This window comes from Haliaeetus albicilla, chromosome 31 (assembly GCF_947461875.1).
Source record: "Haliaeetus albicilla chromosome 31, bHalAlb1.1, whole genome shotgun sequence".
Lineage (NCBI taxonomy): Eukaryota > Metazoa > Chordata > Aves > Accipitriformes > Accipitridae > Haliaeetus > Haliaeetus albicilla.
The window spans coordinates 411605-430288 of NC_091513.1; the positions used below are offsets into that span (position 1 = coordinate 411605).

Below are 18684 nucleotides of genomic sequence, written 5' to 3' on the forward strand. Positions count from 1 at the left end.
CCACCTCATTAGCGCCGCTGAAGAGGGGCTCCCCGGTGTGCATCTCCACCAGGATGCAGCCCAGGGACCACATGTCGATGGCCAGGTCGTAGGGGAGCCCCAGCAGCACCTCGGGGGAACGGTAGAACCGGCTCTGGATGTACTGGTAGATCTGGGAGGGGGCGGGGCGTCAGGTGGGGACACGCCCAGGGGGCGGGGACATGCCCAGGGGGTGGGGCTTAGCCCCAAAGGGGGTGGGCGAGGCCCTTTGGGAGATAGGAGGGGGGGTGTGTGCCTTTAAAAAGGGATGGGGGGATTGCCCAGGGGGTGGGGCTATGCCTAGGGGTGGGGCTAAGGCTAAAGGGCGGGGCCTGGTCTGGAAGGGGTGGGGCTAAGTCCTAAAAAGGGAGGGGAGAGGCCCTTTGGGAGATGAGGCGTGTGTGTGCCTTTAAAAAGGGACGGGGGATTGCCAAAGGGGCGGGGCTACGCCTAAGGGGCGGGGCTACACCTAAGGGGCGGGGCTAAGGACGCCCCCCGAGGCCAGAAGAACATTGGGGCAGGGTGAGCTGGAGGGGGTGGAGCTACAGGCAGGGGGTGGGGTCAGGTCCCAGGGGCGGGGCTTAGAGCACCCTGGTCTCAAATAGGGGAGGGGGCGGGTCTTCCCGGCCGAGGAGGCGCAGCCAAGGCAAAGGGGTGTGCCCTGGTCTGGGGGCGTGGCTTACTCTTTACAGGGGGCGGGGCTAAATGCTCTATAGGCCTAAACTTGCTGTGGGCGGGACTTGGCATCCTGGGGGCGGGTCTTCCCACCCCAGGAGGCGGAGCCAAACCAGGGGGTGTGTCCTCCTGGTCTGGGGGCGTGGCTTACTCTTTACAGGGGGCGGGCCTAAACTTGCTGTGGGCGGGACTTGGCATCCTCGGGGCGGGTCTTCCCAGCCCAGGAGGTGGACCCAAGGCAGGGGGTGTGTCCTTCTGGCCTGGGGGCAGGGCTTATACCTTTGGGGCGGGGCTTAATGCTCCATAGTCCTAAAATTGTTGGGGGCGGGACTCAGCACCCCAGGGGCGGGTCCTCCCAGCCGAGAAGGCAGAGCCAAGCCAGGGGGTGTGTCCTCCTGGTCTGGGGCGTGGCTTACTCCATTGGGGGCGGGACTTAACACTCCATAGCCCCAAACTTGCCAATGATGGGACTCAGCACCCCATGGGCGTGTCTTCCCAGCCCAGGAGGCGGAGCCAAGCCAGAGGGGTGTGTCCTTCTGGCCTGGGGGCGGGGCTTATTCCATCAGGGGGCAGGGCTAAATGCCTCATAGCCCTAAACTTGCCAATGACAGGACTCAGCATTGGGTGGGCGGGTCTTCCCAGCCCAGAAGGCGGAGCCAAGCCAAAGGGGTGTGTCTTTCTGGCTTGGGGGCGGGGCTTACACCTTTGGGGCGGCACTTAATGCTCCATAATCCTAAAATTCTTGGGGGCGGGACTCAGCATCCCAGGGGTGGGTCTTCCCAGCCCAGAGGGCGGAGCCAAGACAAAGGGGTGTGTTCTCCTGACTTGGGGGCAGGGCTTACTCCATCAGGGGGCGGGTCTTCCCAGCCCAGAGGGTGGAGCCAAGGCAGGGGGTGTGTCCTCCTGGCTTGGGGCAGGGCTTACACCTTAGGGGCGGGGCTTAATGCACCACAATCCTAAACTTGTCGGGGGCGGAGCCAAGACAAAGGGGCGTGTCCTCCTGGTCTGGGGGCGGGACTTACTCCACCAGGGGGCGGGGCTTAAGGCTCCATATCCCCCAACTTGCCGAGGGGAAGACTCAGCACCCCGGGGGCGGGTCTTCCCGGCCCAGGAGGCGGAGCCTGAGCGGCGTGGGCGTGCCCACCGTCAGCTCCACCCCCCTCCTCCCACTTGCCGGCAAACTCACCCTCTGCCCGAGCTGGCAGGAGCTGCCGAAGTCGACGATTTTGACGGCGGAGCGTTTGGGGTTGCAGAGGAGGATGTTCTCGGGTTTGAGGTCGCAGTGGATGATGCTGAGCTCGGGGGTGGCGAGGAAGAGGAGGGCGGCGCAGAGCTGCTGGGCGAATTTGCGGGTGAGGTTGAGGGAGACGCCGCGGAAATTGGTGTTGCGGAGGAGGTCGTAGAGGTTGTAGGAGAGGAGCTCGAAAGCCAGGCAGAGGTGGTTGCGGAACATGAAGTGACGCTTGAGGTGGACTGTCGGCACGGCGAGAAAAACGGGGTGGGGGGGGGCGGTTAGGGGGCGCATTTTGCATCAGGACCCCTCGTCAAGGAGGAGGAGGAAAATGGGGATGTTTTTCTGCCCCATAGATATAGGGCGGGGATGGTGGGAAGGGGATCTGTCCCCCCCACAAGGACATCTCGTTGCTTCCTTCCTCCCGTAATTTCCCCGTAAGGTTTGCCCACCAAATTATTGCCCCCCGTCGAAATCTGGTGGTCGATCGGTAGATCAAATTGTTTCCCTGCCCCATAGATATGGGTCCAAGGTGGGATCTGGCCTCTCCCTGCCCCACAACTGCCCCCCAACAACAAGATCTGCCCCACAACTGCCCCCAAACCCCTGCCCCAGGTTATATTTGTCCCCTTCCCTGCCCCACAACTGCTCCCACCCACCCCCCAGCAAGATCTGCCCCACAACTGCCCCCATATCCCTGCCCCATGGCGAGATCTGACTTTTCTCCTGCCCCATGGATGCAGCCCACGGTGAGATCTGCCCCCCCACAATGAAATCCTGGTGCTCCCTGCCCCACAACTGCTCCCCCCAACAAGATCTGCCCCCAGATCCCTGCTCTATGGGGAGAGCTGGCTGTTCTTCTGCCCCACAGATATGGGTCACGATGGGATCTGTCCCCCCCAAAAGAGAAATCTTAGTCCTTTTTGCCCCACAACTGCCCCACAACAACAAGATCTGCCCCATAGCTGCCCCCAAATCCCTGCCCCATGCCAAGATCCGACCTTATTCCTGCCCCATAACTGCCCCCCAGCAACAAAATCCACCCAACTGCCCCCAAATCCCTGCCCCATGGCGAGATCCGACCTTATTCGTGCCCCATAACTGCCCCCCCGAAAACAAAATCTACCCAACTGCCCCCAAATCCCTGCCCCACGGCGAGATCCGACCTCATTCCTGACCCATAACTGCCCCCCCGAAAACAAAATCTACCCAACTGCCCCCAAATCCCTGCCCCACGGCGAGATCCGACCTCATTCCTGACCCATAACTGCCCCCCCAGCAACAAAATCCACCCAACTGCCCCCAAATCCCTGCCCCACGGCAACATCCGACCTTCTCCCTGCCCCACAACTGCCCCCCCAGCAACAAAATCCACCCAACTGCCCCCAAATCCCTGCCCCACGGTGAGATCCGACCTTCTCCCTGCCCCAGAACTGCCCCCCCGAAAACAAAATCCACCCAACTGCCCCCAAATCCCTGCCCCACAGTGAGATCTGGCCTCCCTGCCCCACAACTGCCCCCCCAACTACAAAATCCACCCAACTGCCCCCAAATCCCTGCCCCACGGCAACATCCGACCTTATTTGTGCCCCGTAACTGCCCCCCAACAACAAAATCCACCCAACTGCCCCCAAATCCCTGCCCCACGGCGACATCCAACCTTATTTGTGCCCCATAACTGCCCCCCAACTACAAAATCTGCCCCACAACTGCCCCCAAATCCCTGCCCCATGGCGAGATCCGACCTTCTCCCTACCCCACAACTGCCCCCCCCAGCAACAAAATCCATCCAACTGCCCCCAAATCCCTGCCCCACGGTGAGATCCGACCTTCTCCCTGCCCCAGAACTGCCCCCCCGAAAACAAAATCCACCCAGCTGCCCCCAAATCCCTGCCCCACAGTGAGATCTGGCCTCCCTGCCCCACAACTGCCCCCCCAACTACAAAATCCACCCAACTGCCCCCAAATCCCTGCCCCACGGCAACATCCGACCTTATTTGTGCCCCATAACTGCCCCCCAACAACAAAATCCACCCAACTGCCCCCAAATCCCTGCCCCACGGCGACATCCAACCTTATTTGTGCCCCATAACTGCCCCCCAACTACAAAATCTGCCCCACAACTGCCCCCAAATCCCTGCCCCATGGCGAGATCCGACCTTCTCCCTACCCCACAACTGCCCCTGAAGAACAAAATCCATCCAACTGCCCCCAAATCCCTGCCCCACGGCGAGATCTGACCTTCTCCCTGCCCCAGAACTGCCCCCCAAGAACAAAATCCATCCAACTGCCCCCAAATCCCTGCCCCACGGCAACATCCGACCTTATTCATGCCCCACAACTGCCCCCCAAGAACAAAATCCACCCAAATGCCCCCAAATCCCTGCCCCACGGTGAGATCTGACCTCCCTGCTCCACAACTGCCCCCCAACTACAAAATCCACCCAACTGCCCCCAAATCCCTGCCCCATGGCGACATCCAACCTTATTTGTGCCCCATAACTGCCCCCCACAACAAAATCCGCCCCACAACTGCCCCCAAATCCCTGCCCCACAGCGGGATCTGACCTTATTCGTGCCCCGTAACTGCCCCCCAACTACAAAATCTGCCCCACAACTGCCCCCAAATCCCTGCCCCACGGCGAGATCCGACCTCCTCCCTGCCCCACAACTCCCCCCCCAACAACAAAACCTGCCCCACACCCCTCGAATCCCCCCTAGAGACACCCCCACCCCCTCTTACACCCCCCCAAATCCACACCAAACCCCCTCCCAAGGGGCTCCGGCGTCCCCCCCCGCTCCCCAAATCCCGGGGCAGGGAGCGAGCGCCGTGGGGTGAGCCCCCCAAGTGTGCCCCCCCCCGCAGCTCTGCCCCACTGACCGATGTAATATTTCATCTCGGTGTGATGTTGGTTCATCAGCTGAAGGAGCCGGAGTTCGATTTGCGCCTGGTTGAGAAACGCTTTCTTGTTTTTGATGATTTTAATGGCCACCCACTCCTGCGCTTGGTGGTCGTACGCCTTCACCACCTGGGGAAAATTGGGGTTGGGGGGGGGGATAATGGGGGGAGATGGGTGTTAGGGGGGGGCACGGGGACCCCAAGAATGAGGGGGGACCCCAAAAATGAGGGGGGGACCCCCAAGAATGAGGGAGGAGCTGGGGGGAGCCCAAGAGGTTGGAGGGAGCGAAGGGATGGACCTGGAGGGAGTTGAGGGTTTCGGGGTGCAGTGGGGACACTCTGGTGACAAGGTGGGGACCCCCAGGACTGGCAGGGGGACCCCAAAAATGCTGAGAGGACCCCAAAAATGCTGGGGGGACCCCAGGAGTGCTGGGGGGATCCCCAAGAATGGGGAGGGGGATCCCCAAGAATGGGGGGACGGACACAAGAGGTTGGGGGGAGCAAAGGGATGGACCTGGAGGGAGTTGAGGGTTTCGGGGTGCAGTGGGGACACTCTGGTGACAGGGTGGGGACCCCCAGGACTGGCAGGGGGACCCCAAAAATGCTGAGAGGACCCCAAAAATGCTGGGGGGACCCCAGGAGTGCTGGGGGGATCCCCAAGAATGGGGGGACGGACACAAGAGGTTGGGGGGAGCGAAGGGATGGACCTGGAGGGAGTTGAGGGTTTCGGGGTGCAGTGGGGACACTCTGGTGACAAGGTGGGGACCCCCAGGACTGGCAGGGGGACCCCAAAAATGCTGAGAGGACCCCAAAAATGCTGGGGGGACCCCAGGAGTGCTGGGGGGATCCCCAAGATTGGGGAGGGGGATCCCCAAGAATGGGGGGACGGACACAAGAGGCCGGGGGGAGCGAAGGGATGGACCTGGAGGGAGTTGAGGGTTTCGGGGTGCAGTGGGGACACTCTGGTGACAAGGTGGGGACCCCCAGGACTGGCAGGGGGACCCCAAAAATGCTGAGAGGACCCCAAAAATGCTGGGGGGACCCCAGGAGTGCTGGGGGGATCCCCAAGAATGGGGAGGGGGATCCCCAAGAATGGGGGGACGGACACAAGAGGTTGGGGGGAGCAAAGGGATGGACCTGGAGGGAGTTGAGGGTTTCGGGGTGCAGTGGGGACACTCTGGTGACAGGGTGGGGACCCCCAGGACTGGCAGGGGGACCCCAAAAATGCTGAGAGGACCCCAAAAATGCTGGGGGGACCCCAGGAGTGCTGGGGGGATCCCCAAGAATGGGGGGACGGACACAAGAGGTTGGGGGGAGCGAAGGGATGGACCTGGAGGGAGTTGAGGGTTTCGGGGTGCAGTGGGGACACTCTGGTGACAAGGTGGGGACCCCCAGGACTGGCAGGGGGACCCCAAAAATGCTGAGAGGACCCCAAAAATGCTGGGGGGACCCCAGGAGTGCTGGGGGGATCCCCAAGAATGGGGAGGGGGATCCCCAAGAATGGGGGGACGGACACAAGAGGTTGGGGGGAGCAAAGGGATGGACCTGGAGGGAGTTGAGGGTTTCGGGGTGCAGTGGGGACACTCTGGTGACAGGGTGGGGACCCCCAGGACTGGCAGGGGGACCCCAAAAATGCTGAGAGGACCCCAAAAATGCTGGGGGGACCCCAGGAGTGCTGGGGGGATCCCCAAGAATGGGGGGACGGACACAAGAGGTTGGGGGGAGCGAAGGGATGGACCTGGAGGGAGTTGAGGGTTTCGGGGTGCAGTGGGGACACTCTGGTGACAAGGTGGGGACCCCCAGGACTGGCAGGGGGACCCCAAAAATGCTGAGAGGACCCCAAAAATGCTGGGGGGACCCCAGGAGTGCTGGGGGGATCCCCAAGATTGGGGAGGGGGATCCCCAAGAATGGGGGGACGGACACAAGAGGCCGGGGGGAGCGAAGGGATGGACCTGGAGGGAGTTGAGGGTTTCGGGGTGCAGTGGGGACACTCTGGTGACAAGGTGGGGACCCCCAGGACTGGCAGGGGGACCCCAAAAATGCTGAGAGGACCCCAAAAATGCTGGGGGGACCCCAGGAGTGCTGGGGGGATCCCCAAGAATGGGGAGGGGGATCCCCAAGAATGGGGGGACGGACACAAGAGGTTGGGGGGAGCAAATGGATGGACCTGGAGGGAGTTGAGGGTTTCGGGGTGCAGTGGGGACACTCTGGTGACAGGGTGGGGACCCCCAGGACTGGCAGGGGGACCCCAAAAATGATGGGGGGACCCAAAAATGCTGGGGGGACCCCAGGAGTGCTGGGGGGATCCCCAAGAATGGGGGGACGGACACAAGAGGTTGGGGGGAGCGAAGGGATGGACCTGGAGGGAGTTGAGGGTTTTGGGGTGCAGTGGGGACACCCTGGTGACAAGGTGGGGACCCCCAGGACTGGCAGGGGGACCCCAGAAATGATGAGGGGACCCCAAAAATGCTGGGGGGATCCCCAAGAATGGGGAGGGGGATCCCCAAGAATGGAGGAGTGAGATAAAAAAAGGGCTGGGGGGGAGCCAAGAGGTTGGGGGGACCCCAGAGATGAACCTGGAGGGAGATGGAGAAGTGGGGGTGCAGTGGGGACACCCTGGTGACAACGTGGGGACCCTGACGTGACCCCGAGGGGTCCCCGGGATTGTCAGGGGGACCCCAAAAATGCTGTGGGGACCTCAGGGGGACCCCAAAGATGCTGCAGGCACTCCAAAGACACTGGGGGGACCCCAAGGATGAACCTGAAGGGAGATGGAGGAGTCAGGGTGCAGTGGTGACACCTTGGTGACAATGTGGGGACCCGATGTGACCCCAAGGGCTCCCCAGTTTTGTCAGGGGGACCCCAAAAATGCTGTGGGGACCCCAGGGTGATCCCAAAAATGGTGAGGGGACCCCAGGAATGGCGCAGGGGGGACCCCAAAGATGCTGTGAGGACCCCAGGGATTAACCCGGAGAAAAACAGACTATCAGGGGCGCAGCGGTGACACCTCGGTGACAACACGGGGACCCTGAGGGGATCTTAGGACTGTTGGGGGGACCCCAAAATGCTGAGGGGACCCCAGGAACGGCGGGGGGACCCCAAAGATGCCGTGGGGACCCCAGGAATGGTGAGGGAACGGCAGGGATGAACCTGGAGGGATGAACCTGGAGGGAGACAGAGGACTGGGGGTGCAATGAGGAAAATGTGGGGACCCCAACGTGACCCCAAGGGGTCCCTGGGATTGTCGGGGGACCCCAAAAATGCTGTGGGGACCCCAGGAACAACGGGGGGACCCCAGGAATGCTGTGGGGACCCCAAAGATGCCGTGGGGACCCCAGGAATGAACCTGGAGGGAGACGGAGGACTGGGGGTGAAGTGAGGACACCCTGGTGACAACGTGGGGACCCCGACGTGACCCCGAGGGGTCCCCAGGATTGTCAGGGGGACCCCAAAAATGCTGTGGGGACCCCAGGGTGATCCCAAAGATGGCGAGGGGTCCCCAGGATTGTCAGCGGGACCCCAAAAATGCTGTGGGGACCCCAGGGTGATCCCAAAACTGCTGTGAGGACCCCAGGCATTAACCGGGAGGAAAACAGACAATTGGTGGTGCAGCGGTGACACCTCGGTGACAACACGGGGACCCCAAAATTCCTCCCCCCCCCGCCAAGGCCCCCCCACCTGGCCGAAGGAACCCTTGCCGATGAGGGAGTCGATCTCGTAACGATCGAGCCAGCGCTCGCCGCTGCGGACGATGTAATCGTGGTTGTCGTCGTCGTAACCCTCGTTCCAGAGGCGCCGTTCTTTTTTAGTGCCGGCGTCTTCGGGGGGGCCCTGCTGCGCCCGACGCTTCTTTTTGGCGTAATAAACCTGGGGAGGGGGACGTTAGAAAAATGGGGGGGGGACATTGAGCCCCCCCACCCCGCTTTTGGGTGCGCGAGCGCCCCGTTCTGACCTCATTGATGTGTTTGTAGGTTTTGATGAGGTCGACGGAGAGTTTGCGGAGGGGAGCGTTGCCGGCGTCGCGGAAATTCAAAGGGATGCGCCGTTGGAGGAGGTTTAGTTCCGGAAGGATCTGGAAGAGAGGGGGGGGCACAGGGAGTTTTGGGGGGGACACAGGGGTCAGTGGAGAAGCACTGACCCCCCCCAGTATGAGTTGAGAGGGTTGGGAGGGGGTTTGGAGGGGGCTGGGGGGGTTACTGGGAGTACTGGTGGGTTTTTGAGGGGGGACTGGGGTGAACACCGGGGCCTGGTGGGCTCCAGGGGGGGGAATTGGGGGTCCCAGTGGGCTCCGAGCAGGGCACTGGGGTGAACTGGGGGGCCTAGTGGGCTTTGGGGGGGGGAATTGGGGTGAACTGGGGGTCCTGGTGGGCTTTGAGGGGGGAATTGGGGTGAACTGGGGGTCCTGGTGGGCTCCAGGGGGGGGAATTGGTGGTCCCAGTGGGCTCAGAGCAGGGCACTGGGGTGAACTGGGGGGCCTAGTGGACTTTGGGGGGGGGAATTGGGGTGAACTGGGGGTCCTGGTGGGCTCCAGGGGGGGAATTGGGGGTCCCAGTGGGCTCAGAGCAGGGCACTGGGGTGAACTGGGGGGCCTAGTGGGCTTTGGGGGGGGGAATTGGGGTGAACTGGGGGTCCTGGTGGGCTTTGAGGGGGGAATTGGGGTGAACTGGGGGTCCTGGTGGGCTCCAGGGGGGGGAATTGGTGGTCCCAGTGGGCTCAGAGCAGGGCACTGGGGTGAACTGGGGGGCCTAGTGGGCTTTGGGGGGGGGAATTGGGGTGAACTGGGGGTCCTGGTGGGCTCCAGGGGGGGAATTGGGGGTCCCAGTGGGCTCAGAGCAGGGCACTGGGGTGAACTGGGGGGCCTAGTGGGCTTTGGGGGGGGGAATTGGGGTGAACTGGGGGTCCTGGTGGGCTTTGAGGGGGGAATTGGGGTGAACTGGGGGTCCTGGTGGGCTTTGGGGGGGGAATTGGGGGTCCCAGTGGGCTCAGAGCAGGGCACTGGGGTGAACTGGGGGGCCTAGTGGGCTTTGGGGGGGGGAATTGGGGTGAACTGGGGGTCCTGGTGGGCTTTGGGGGGGGAATTGGGGGTCCCAGTGGGCTCAGAGCAGGGCACTGGGGTGAACTGGGGGGCCTAGTGGGCTTTGGGGGGGGAACTGGGGTGAACTGGGGGTCCTGGTGGGCTTTGAGGGGGGAATTGGGGTGAACTGGGGGTCCTGGTGGGCTCCAGGGGGGGAATTAGGGGTCCCAGTGGGCTCAGAGCAGGGCACTGGGGTAAACTGGGGGGCCTGGTGGGCTTTGGGGGGCGAACTGGAGTGAACTGGGGGGCCTGGTGGGCTTTGGGGGGGGAAATGGGGGTCCCAGTGGGCTCAGAGCAGGGCACTGGGGTAAACTGGGGGGCCTGGTGGGCTTCGGGAGGGGAATTGGGGTGAACTGGGGGTCCTGGTGGGCTCCAGGGGGGGAATTGGGGGTTCCAGTGGGCTCTGTGGGGGGGACTGGGGTGAACTGGGGGCCCTGGTGGGCTCTGGGGGGGCACAAATTGAGGTGAACTGGGGGCTCCTGGTGGGCTCCGGGGGGGGGAATTGGGGTGAACTGGGGGTCCTGGTGGGCTTTGGAAGGGGAATTGGGGGTCCCAGTGGGCTCTGTTGGGGCAACTGGGGTGAACTGGGGGTCCCACTGGGCTCAGAGCAGGGCACTGGGGTGAACTGGTGGGCCTGGTGGGCTTTGGGGGGGGGAATTGGGGTGAACTGGGGGTCCTGGTGGGCTTTGAGGGGGGAATTGGGGTGAACTGGGGGTCCTGGTGGGCTTTGGGGGGGGAATTGGGGGTCCCAGTGGGCTCAGAGCAGGGCACTGGGGTGAACTGGGGGGCCTAGTGGGCTTTGGGGGGGGGAATTGGGGTGAACTGGGGGTCCTGGTGGGCTTTGGGGGGGGAATTGGGGGTCCCAGTGGGCTCAGAGCAGGGCACTGGGGTGAACTGGGGGGCCTAGTGGGCTTTGGGGGGGGAACTGGGGTGAACTGGGGGTCCTGGTGGGCTTTGAGGGGGGAATTGGGGTGAACTGGGGGTCCTGGTGGGCTCCAGGGGGGGAATTAGGGGTCCCAGTGGGCTCAGAGCAGGGCACTGGGGTAAACTGGGGGGCCTGGTGGGCTTTGGGGGGCGAACTGGAGTGAACTGGGGGGCCTGGTGGGCTTTGGGGGGGGAAATGGGGGTCCCAGTGGGCTCAGAGCAGGGCACTGGGGTAAACTGGGGGGCCTGGTGGGCTTCGGGGGGGGAATTGGGGTGAACTGGGGGTCCTGGAGGGCTCCAGGGGGGGAATTGGGGGTCCCAGTGGGCTCAGAGCAGGGCACTGGGGTGAACTGGGGGGCCTGGTGGGCTTTGGGGGGGGAATTGGGGTGAACTGGGGGTCCTGGTGGGCTTTGGGGGGGGAAATGGGGGTCCCAGTGGGCTCAGAGCAGGGCACTGGGGTGAACTGGGGGTCCTGGTGGGCTTTGAGGGGGGAATTGGGGTGAACTGGGGGTCCTGGTGGGCTTTGGGGGGGGAATTGGGGGTCCCAGTGGGCTCAGAGCAGGGCACTGGGGTGAACTGGGGGGCCTGGTGGGCTTTGGGGGGGGAATTGGGGTGAACTGGGGGTCCTGGTGGGCTCCAGGGGGGGAATTGGGGGTTCCAGTGGGCTCTGTGGGGGGGACTGGGGTGAACTGGGGGCCCTGGTGGGCTCTGGGGGGGCACAAATTGAGGTGAACTGGGGGCTCCTGGTGGGCTCCGGGGGGGGGAATTGGGGTGAACTGGGGGTCCTGGTGGGCTTTGGAAGGGGAATTGGGGGTCCCAGTGGGCTCTGTTGGGGCAACTGGGGTGAACTGGGGGTCCCACTGGGCTCAGAGCAGGGCACTGGGGTGAACTGGTGGGCCTGGTGGGCTTTGGGGGGGGAACTGGGGGTCCTGTTGGGCTCCAGGTGGGGAATTGGGGGTCCCAGTGGGCTCAGAGCAGGGCACTGGGGTGAACTGGGGGCTCTGAGCAGGGCACTGGGGTGGTGGGCTCTGGGGGGGCACGAATTGGGGTGAACTGGGGGTCCCAGTGGGCTCAGGGGGGGAAACAGGGGTGCCAGTGGGCTCTATGGGGGGGGACTGGGGTGAACTGGGGGTCCTGGTGGGCTTTGGGGGGGTCCCCAGGGTGCCCATGTCCCCCCGGGGGGTCTCAGGGCTGGCCCCAAGGGTCCTAGTGCCCCCCCCCCCTTCCCATTTCAGGGGTCCCCAGGGTGCCCATGCCCCCACCCAGGGGTGCCCAAAGGGTCTTAGTGCCCCCCCCCCCGGGGTGCCTCCCCACCCCCCCCCTCCCATTTTTTGGGGTACCTGGGGGGGCTCGGCCATGGGCTGGAGGTTGGCGAAGGGGGCATGGCCGGGCTGGCCCGACATGGTGGGCTCAGAGCGGTGGCAAACGCCCGGCCAGGCCGGCCCCGGGCATCCTGCGCTGCGGCCGCGGCTGCCGCCACCTGCGGGGAGAGAGAGGGGGGGAGTGGGGAGGGGGGTGTTGGGGTGGGGGGTGGGGTCTGAATCTGCCCCCACCCCGCCCCCCAAAACCCACCACGGCCAGCAGAGGGAGGAGGAGCTGCGGTTGGTGTTGAGTATCAGTAGGATCCAGAGTGAACACATACAACGAATGGCCCGATTTCACCAACTGAAGTTAGTAAATCACCATTTGACCATCAGTAGGGTCCAGAGTGAACATGCACAGCAAACGACCCAATCTTATCAGCCGGGGTGAGTAAATTGACAGTTGACCATCAGTAGGGTCCAGAATGAACATGCACAGCGAACGGCCCAATCTTATCAGCCGGGGTGAGTAAATTGACGGTTGACCATCAGTAGGGTCCAGAGTGAACATGCACAGCGAACGGCCCAATCTTATCAGCCGGGGTGAGTAAATTGACAGTTGACCATCAGTAGGGTCCAGAGTGAACATGCACAGCGAACGGCCCAATCTTATCAGCCGGGGTGAGTAAATTGACGGTTGACCATCAGTAGGGTCCAGAGTGAACATGCACAGCGAACGGCCCAATCTTATCAGCCGGGGTGAGTAAATTGACAGTTGACCATCAGTAGGGTCCAGAGTGAACATGCACAGCGAATGGCCCAATCTTATCAGCCGGGGTGAGTAAATTGACAGTTGACCATCAGTAGGGTCCAGAGTGAACATGCACAGCGAACGGCCCAATCTTATCAGCCGGGGTGAGTAAATTGACGGTTGACCATCAGTAGGGTCCAGAGTGAACATGCACAGCGAATGGCCCAATCTTATCAGCCGGGGCGAGTAAATTGCCGGTTGACCATCACTAGGGTCCAGAGTGAACATGCACAACTAACGGCCGAATCTCATCAAGTGGGGGGACTAAATTGATGGTCAACCATCAGTAGAGTCCAGAGTGAACGTGCACAATGAATGGCCAGTTTCATGTCTTACAATGAGCAAACCGACATTCAACGGTTAGTATGACCCAGAGTGAACACACACAAAACGTGGCTCCAGCCACGTTCCATACAGCAGGCAGGATTAACTCTCGCCCATCAGCAGGGCCCAGAGTGAACACACGCAACAAATGGCCCAATGTCATCTCTCAGGGTGGACAAGATCAACGTTCAACCATCAGTAGGGCCCGGAGTGAACGCGCACAACAAACTACCTTAACTGCAGCCTTTAGAGTGTGCAAGACTGGTTCTTGGCCATCAGTAGGGCCCAGAGTGAACAGGCCAGCCAGGTGCCCCCCCCCGCCCTGCCTGCCCCTCCCTGGGTGGGGTTTTCCCCTTGAGTCATCAGTAGGTTCCACCATCGACAGCCGTCAGTAGGGCCCAGAGTGAACATGACAAGCGCCCCCAGGCTGAGCTGCCCCTTGAGCCATCAGTAGGGCCCAGAGTGAACACGGCTGCGGGGATGGTGGGGGGGGGGGGGCAAAGCGGCCGCTCTACCCGCCAGCGTCGCCGCCCAGCTGATCCTGCCATGGCAACAGGCTTTCCATTGGCTGCCCGCCCTCCCCGGCGGCCAATAGCAAGCCGGCGGCCCTGCCAGTGGGTGGGACCACGGCTGCAAGCTGGGGCGGGGCCTAAACACCCCCCCGGGTCCTAAACACCCCCCCCCCCAGTTGCCCCGCCCCCGGGGGGGGCATTATGGGACCCAGGCCAAACCAGTATAGCCCAGTATGGGGCGGGGGGGGGAACTGGGAGGTAGCACTGGGCAGGGGGGAGGGCGGGACTGGGGGGAACTGGGACAGGACTGGGAGGAACTGGGATGGGACTGAGACTGGACTGGGAGGAACTGGTCTGGAACTGGGATGCCGTTGGGGGGAGGAAGTGGGATGGGACTGGGATGGGACTGGGAGAGAACTGGAATGTCCAACCAGTCCTGGGGAACCCAAACCAGTATGGGGGAAACCTACCTGTACTGGGAGAGCCACACCTGTACTGGGAAGGGTGTACTGGTACTGGGCGGGGCTGGGGGATCCCTACTGGGACTGGGAGGGTCGTACTGGGGGATCCATACTGGGACTGGGAGGGTCATATTGGGACTGGGGGATCCATACTGGGACTGGGGGGGTCGTACTGGGACTGGGAGGATCAGACCTGTACTGGGAAGGTCATACTGGGACTGGGGGGATCCATACTGGTCCCGGGAGGGCTGTACTGGGACTGGGGGAATCAGACCTGTACTGGGAAGGTCATACTGGGACTGGGGGGATCCATACTGGTCCCGGGAGGGCTGTACTGGGACTGGGGGAATCAGACCTGTACTGGGAAGGTCATACTGGGACTGGGGGGATCCATACTGGTCCCGGGAGGGCTGTACTGGGACTGGGGGATCCATACTGGTACCGGAAGGGTCATACAGGGACTGGGACGGTCATACTGGGACTGGGAAGACTGGGGGATCCGGGAGGGCCATACTGGTCCCCGGGAGGGCCATACTGGGGGATCTGGCAGAGTCACACTGGGACTGGGAGGGTCATGGACCACAGAACCCATACTGGGACTGGGAAAGTCATACTGGTTCTAGGCAATACATACTGGGACTGGGAAGACTAGAGGATCTGGGAGAGTCATACTGGGACTGAAAAATCTATACTGGTACCAGGACGATCATACTGGTTCTGAGGAGTCCATACTGGTACTGGGAGGGTCATACACATACTGGGAAGACTGGGGAATCTGGGAGGGTCGTACGGGGACTGGGGGACTCATACTGGGACTGGGAAGGTCATACTGGAATTGAAAAGGTCATACTGGGACTGGGAGATCCATACTAGAACTGGGAGACTTTTACTGGTCCCAAAAAAGTCATACTGGAACTGGGAGGGTCATATTGGTCCCGGGAGAGTCATACTGGAACCGAAAGGGCCTTACGGGTCCCGGGAGAGTCATACTGGAATCGGGGGGGGCCTTACTGGGACTGGGAGGGTCATACTGGTCCCAGGAGGGTCACACTGCAACTAGGGGATCCATACTGGTCCCGGGAGAGTCATACTGGGACTGGGAGAGTCATATAGATCCAAAGAAGGTTATACTGGGACTAGGGGATCCATACTGGGACTGGGAGAGCCACACTCATCCCAGGAGAGTCATACTGGGACTGGGAGGGCCTTACTGGTGCCGGGAGGGTCATTCTAGGACTGGGAGGGTCACACTGGTGCTGAGAGGGCCATACTGGGACTGGGACAGCCATACTGGTCCCGGGAGGGTTATACCGGGACTAGGGGATCCATACTGGGACTGGGAGAGCCATACCGGTCCCGGGAGGGTTATACTGGGACTAGGACAGCCATACTGGTCCTGGGAGGGTCACACTGGGACAGCCATACTGGTCCCGGGAGGGTTATACTGGGACTAGGGGATCCATACTGGGACTGGGAGAGCCATACTGGTGCCATGGGGGTCATTCTAGGACTGGGAGGGTCACACTGGTCCCAGGAGGGTTATACTGGGACTGGGACAGCCATACTGGGACTGGGAGGGCCTTACTGGTGCCGGGAGAATCATACTGGGACTGGGACAACCATACCGGTCCCGGGAGGGTTATACTGGGACTAGGGGATCCATACTGGGACTGGGAGGCCATGCTGGTGCTGGGGGGGGTCACACTGGTCCCAGGAGAGTTATACTGGGACTGGGAAAGTCATACTGGTTCTAGGCAATACATACTGGGACTGGGAAGACTAGACGATCTGGGAGAGTCATACTGGGACTGAAAAATCTATACTGGTACCAGGACGATCATACTGGTTCTGAGGAGTCCATACTGGTACTGGGAGGGTCATACACATACTGGGAAGACTGGGGAATCTGGGAGGGTCGTACGGGGACTGGTGGACTCATACTGGGACTGGGAAGGTCATACTGGAATTGAAAAGGTCATATTGGGACTGGGAGATCCATACTAGAACTGGGAGACTTTTACTGGTCCCAAAAAAGTCATACTGGAACTGGGAGGGTCATATTGGTCCCGGGAGAGTCATACTGGAACCGAAAGGGCCTTACTGGTCCCGGGAGAGTCATACTGGAATCGGGGGGGGCCTTACTGGGACTGGGAGGGTCATACTGGTCCCAGGAGGGTCACACTGGAACTAGGGGATCCATACTGGTCCCCGGAGGGTCATACTGGGCACAGGAGAGTCATACTGGGACTGGGAGAGTCATATAGATCCAAAGAAGGTTATACTGGGACTAGGGGATCCATACTGGGACTGGGAGAGCCACACTCATCCCAGGAGCGTCATACTGGGACTGGGAGGACCATACTGGGACTGGGACAACCATACTGGTCCTGGGAGGATTATACTGGGACTAGGGGATCCATACTGGGACTGGGAGAGCCACACTCATCCCAGGAGCGTCATACTGGGACTGGGAGGACCATACTGGGACTGGGACAACCATACTGGTCCTGGGAGGATTATACTGGGACTAGGGGATCCATACTGGGACTGGGAGAGCCACACTCATCCCAGGAGAGTCATACTGGGACTGGGAGGGCCTTACTGGTGCCGGGAGGGTCATTCTAGGACTGGGAGGGTCACACTGGTGCTGAGAGGGCCATACTGGGACTGGGACAGCCATACTGGTCCCGGGAGGGTTATACCGGGACTAGGGGATCCATACTGGGACTGGGAGAGCCATACCGGTCCCGGGAGGGTTATACTGGGACTAGGACAGCCATACTGGTCCTGGGAGGGTCACACTGGGACAGCCATACTGGTCCCGGGAGGGTTATACTGGGACTAGGGGATCCATACTGGGACTGGGAGAGCCATACTGGTCCCGGGAGGGTTATACTGGGACTAGGGGATCCATACTGGGACTGGGAGAGCCATACTGGTGCCATGGGGGTCATTCTAGGACTGGGAGGGTCACACTGGTCCCAGGAGGGTTATACTGGGACTGGGACAGCCATACTGGGACTGGGAGGGCCTTACTGGTGCCGGGAGAATCATACTGGGACTGGGACAACCATACCGGTCCCGGGAGGGTTATACTGGGACTAGGGGATCCATACTGGGACTGGGAGGCCATGCTGGTGCTGGGGGGGGGTCACACTGGTCCCAGGAGAGTTATACTGGGACTGGGAGAGCCATACTGGTCCCAGGAGGGTCACACTTGGACTGGGAGGGTCACACTGGTGCCGGGAGGGTCATGCTGGTCCCGGGAGGGCCTTACTGGTGCCAGGAGGGTCACACTGGTCCCGGGAGGGCCATACTGGGACTGGGAGGGTCACACTGGGACTGGGAGGGCCATACTGGGACTAGGAGGGTCACACTGGGACTGGGAGGGTCACACTGGGACTGGGAGGGCCATACCGATCCTGGGAGGGTCATACTGGGACTAGGGGATCCATACTGGGACTGGGAGAGCCATAGTGGTCCCGGGACAGTTATACTGGGACTGGGAGAGCCATACTGGGACTGGGAAGGCCTTACTGGTGCCGGGAGGGTCATTCTAGGACTGGGAGGGTCACACTGGTCCCGGGAGGGCCATACTGGGACTAGGGGATCCATACTGGGACTTGGAGAGCCATACTGGGACTGGGAGAGCCATACCGGTGCCGGGAGGGTCACACTGGGACTGGGAGGGCCTTAATGGGACTGGGACAGTCATACTGGGACTGGGAGGGCCATACTGGGACTAGGAGATCCATACTGGTGCCGGGAGGGTCACACTGGGACTGGGACAGCTGTACTGGTCCCGCAGGGTCACACTGGGACTGGGAGAGCCATACTGGGGCTGGAAGAGCCATACTGGTGCCGGGAGAGTCATACATACTGGGACTGGGACAGCTATACTGGGACTGGGACGGCCATACTGGTGCCGGAACGGCCATACTGGTGCCGGGAGAGTCATACATACTGGGACTGGGACAGCTATACTGGGACTGGGACGGCCATACTGGGACTGGGACGGCCATACTGGTGCCGGGAGAGTCATACATACTGGGACTGGGACGGCCATACCAGTCCCAGGAGGGCCATACTGGGACTGGGACAACCCTACTGGTCCCACCACCAGTTACTGGGACAAACGTCATCGCCGGTAACGGGCCCAAGCCCCGCCCCCCCTCCCCTCCCCCTCCCGGGGCTGAGGGGAGAGCCCCTCCCCCCCTCAGAAAAAAAAAAAACCAAATCCCCCCCGCTACGATTAACCAAAAAACCCCAAACCCCCCAAATCTCACCTCGGGGCGGCGTCTCTGACGGTGGGTGAGGTAAAGGGGGGGAAAAAAACGGAAGAAACGATCGAAATCCGGGAACCGGCGACCGGCGGCCCCGGGATTTCCCAGTAATGCCCGAGGAAAATGGCGGCCACAACAAACCCCCCGCGTTACCGCCGCACTGCGCAGGC

At 61.9% G+C, this 18684-nt stretch overlaps 1 protein-coding gene across 1 annotated transcript in view; it reads right to left on the minus strand.

The window, feature by feature from the left end:
* The window catches only part of LOC138683085 (dual specificity tyrosine-phosphorylation-regulated kinase 1B-like), a 33766-nt gene extending 15084 nt beyond the window's left edge, over positions 1 to 18682 (minus strand). Inside the window, exons 1-7 of the mRNA XM_069774610.1 lie at positions 18518 to 18682; positions 12163 to 12302; positions 8777 to 8896; positions 8503 to 8691; positions 4806 to 4953; positions 1880 to 2166; positions 5 to 151 (exon numbers count right to left, since the gene is read on the minus strand). Of these exons, the coding sequence (XP_069630711.1) occupies positions 5 to 151; positions 1880 to 2166; positions 4806 to 4953; positions 8503 to 8691; positions 8777 to 8896; positions 12163 to 12225 (954 nt within the window). The 5' untranslated portion in view covers positions 12226 to 12302; positions 18518 to 18682. The remainder of the gene's footprint in view (positions 1 to 4; positions 152 to 1879; positions 2167 to 4805; positions 4954 to 8502; positions 8692 to 8776; positions 8897 to 12162; positions 12303 to 18517) is intronic.
* Positions 18683 to 18684: the final 2 nt, after the last annotated feature.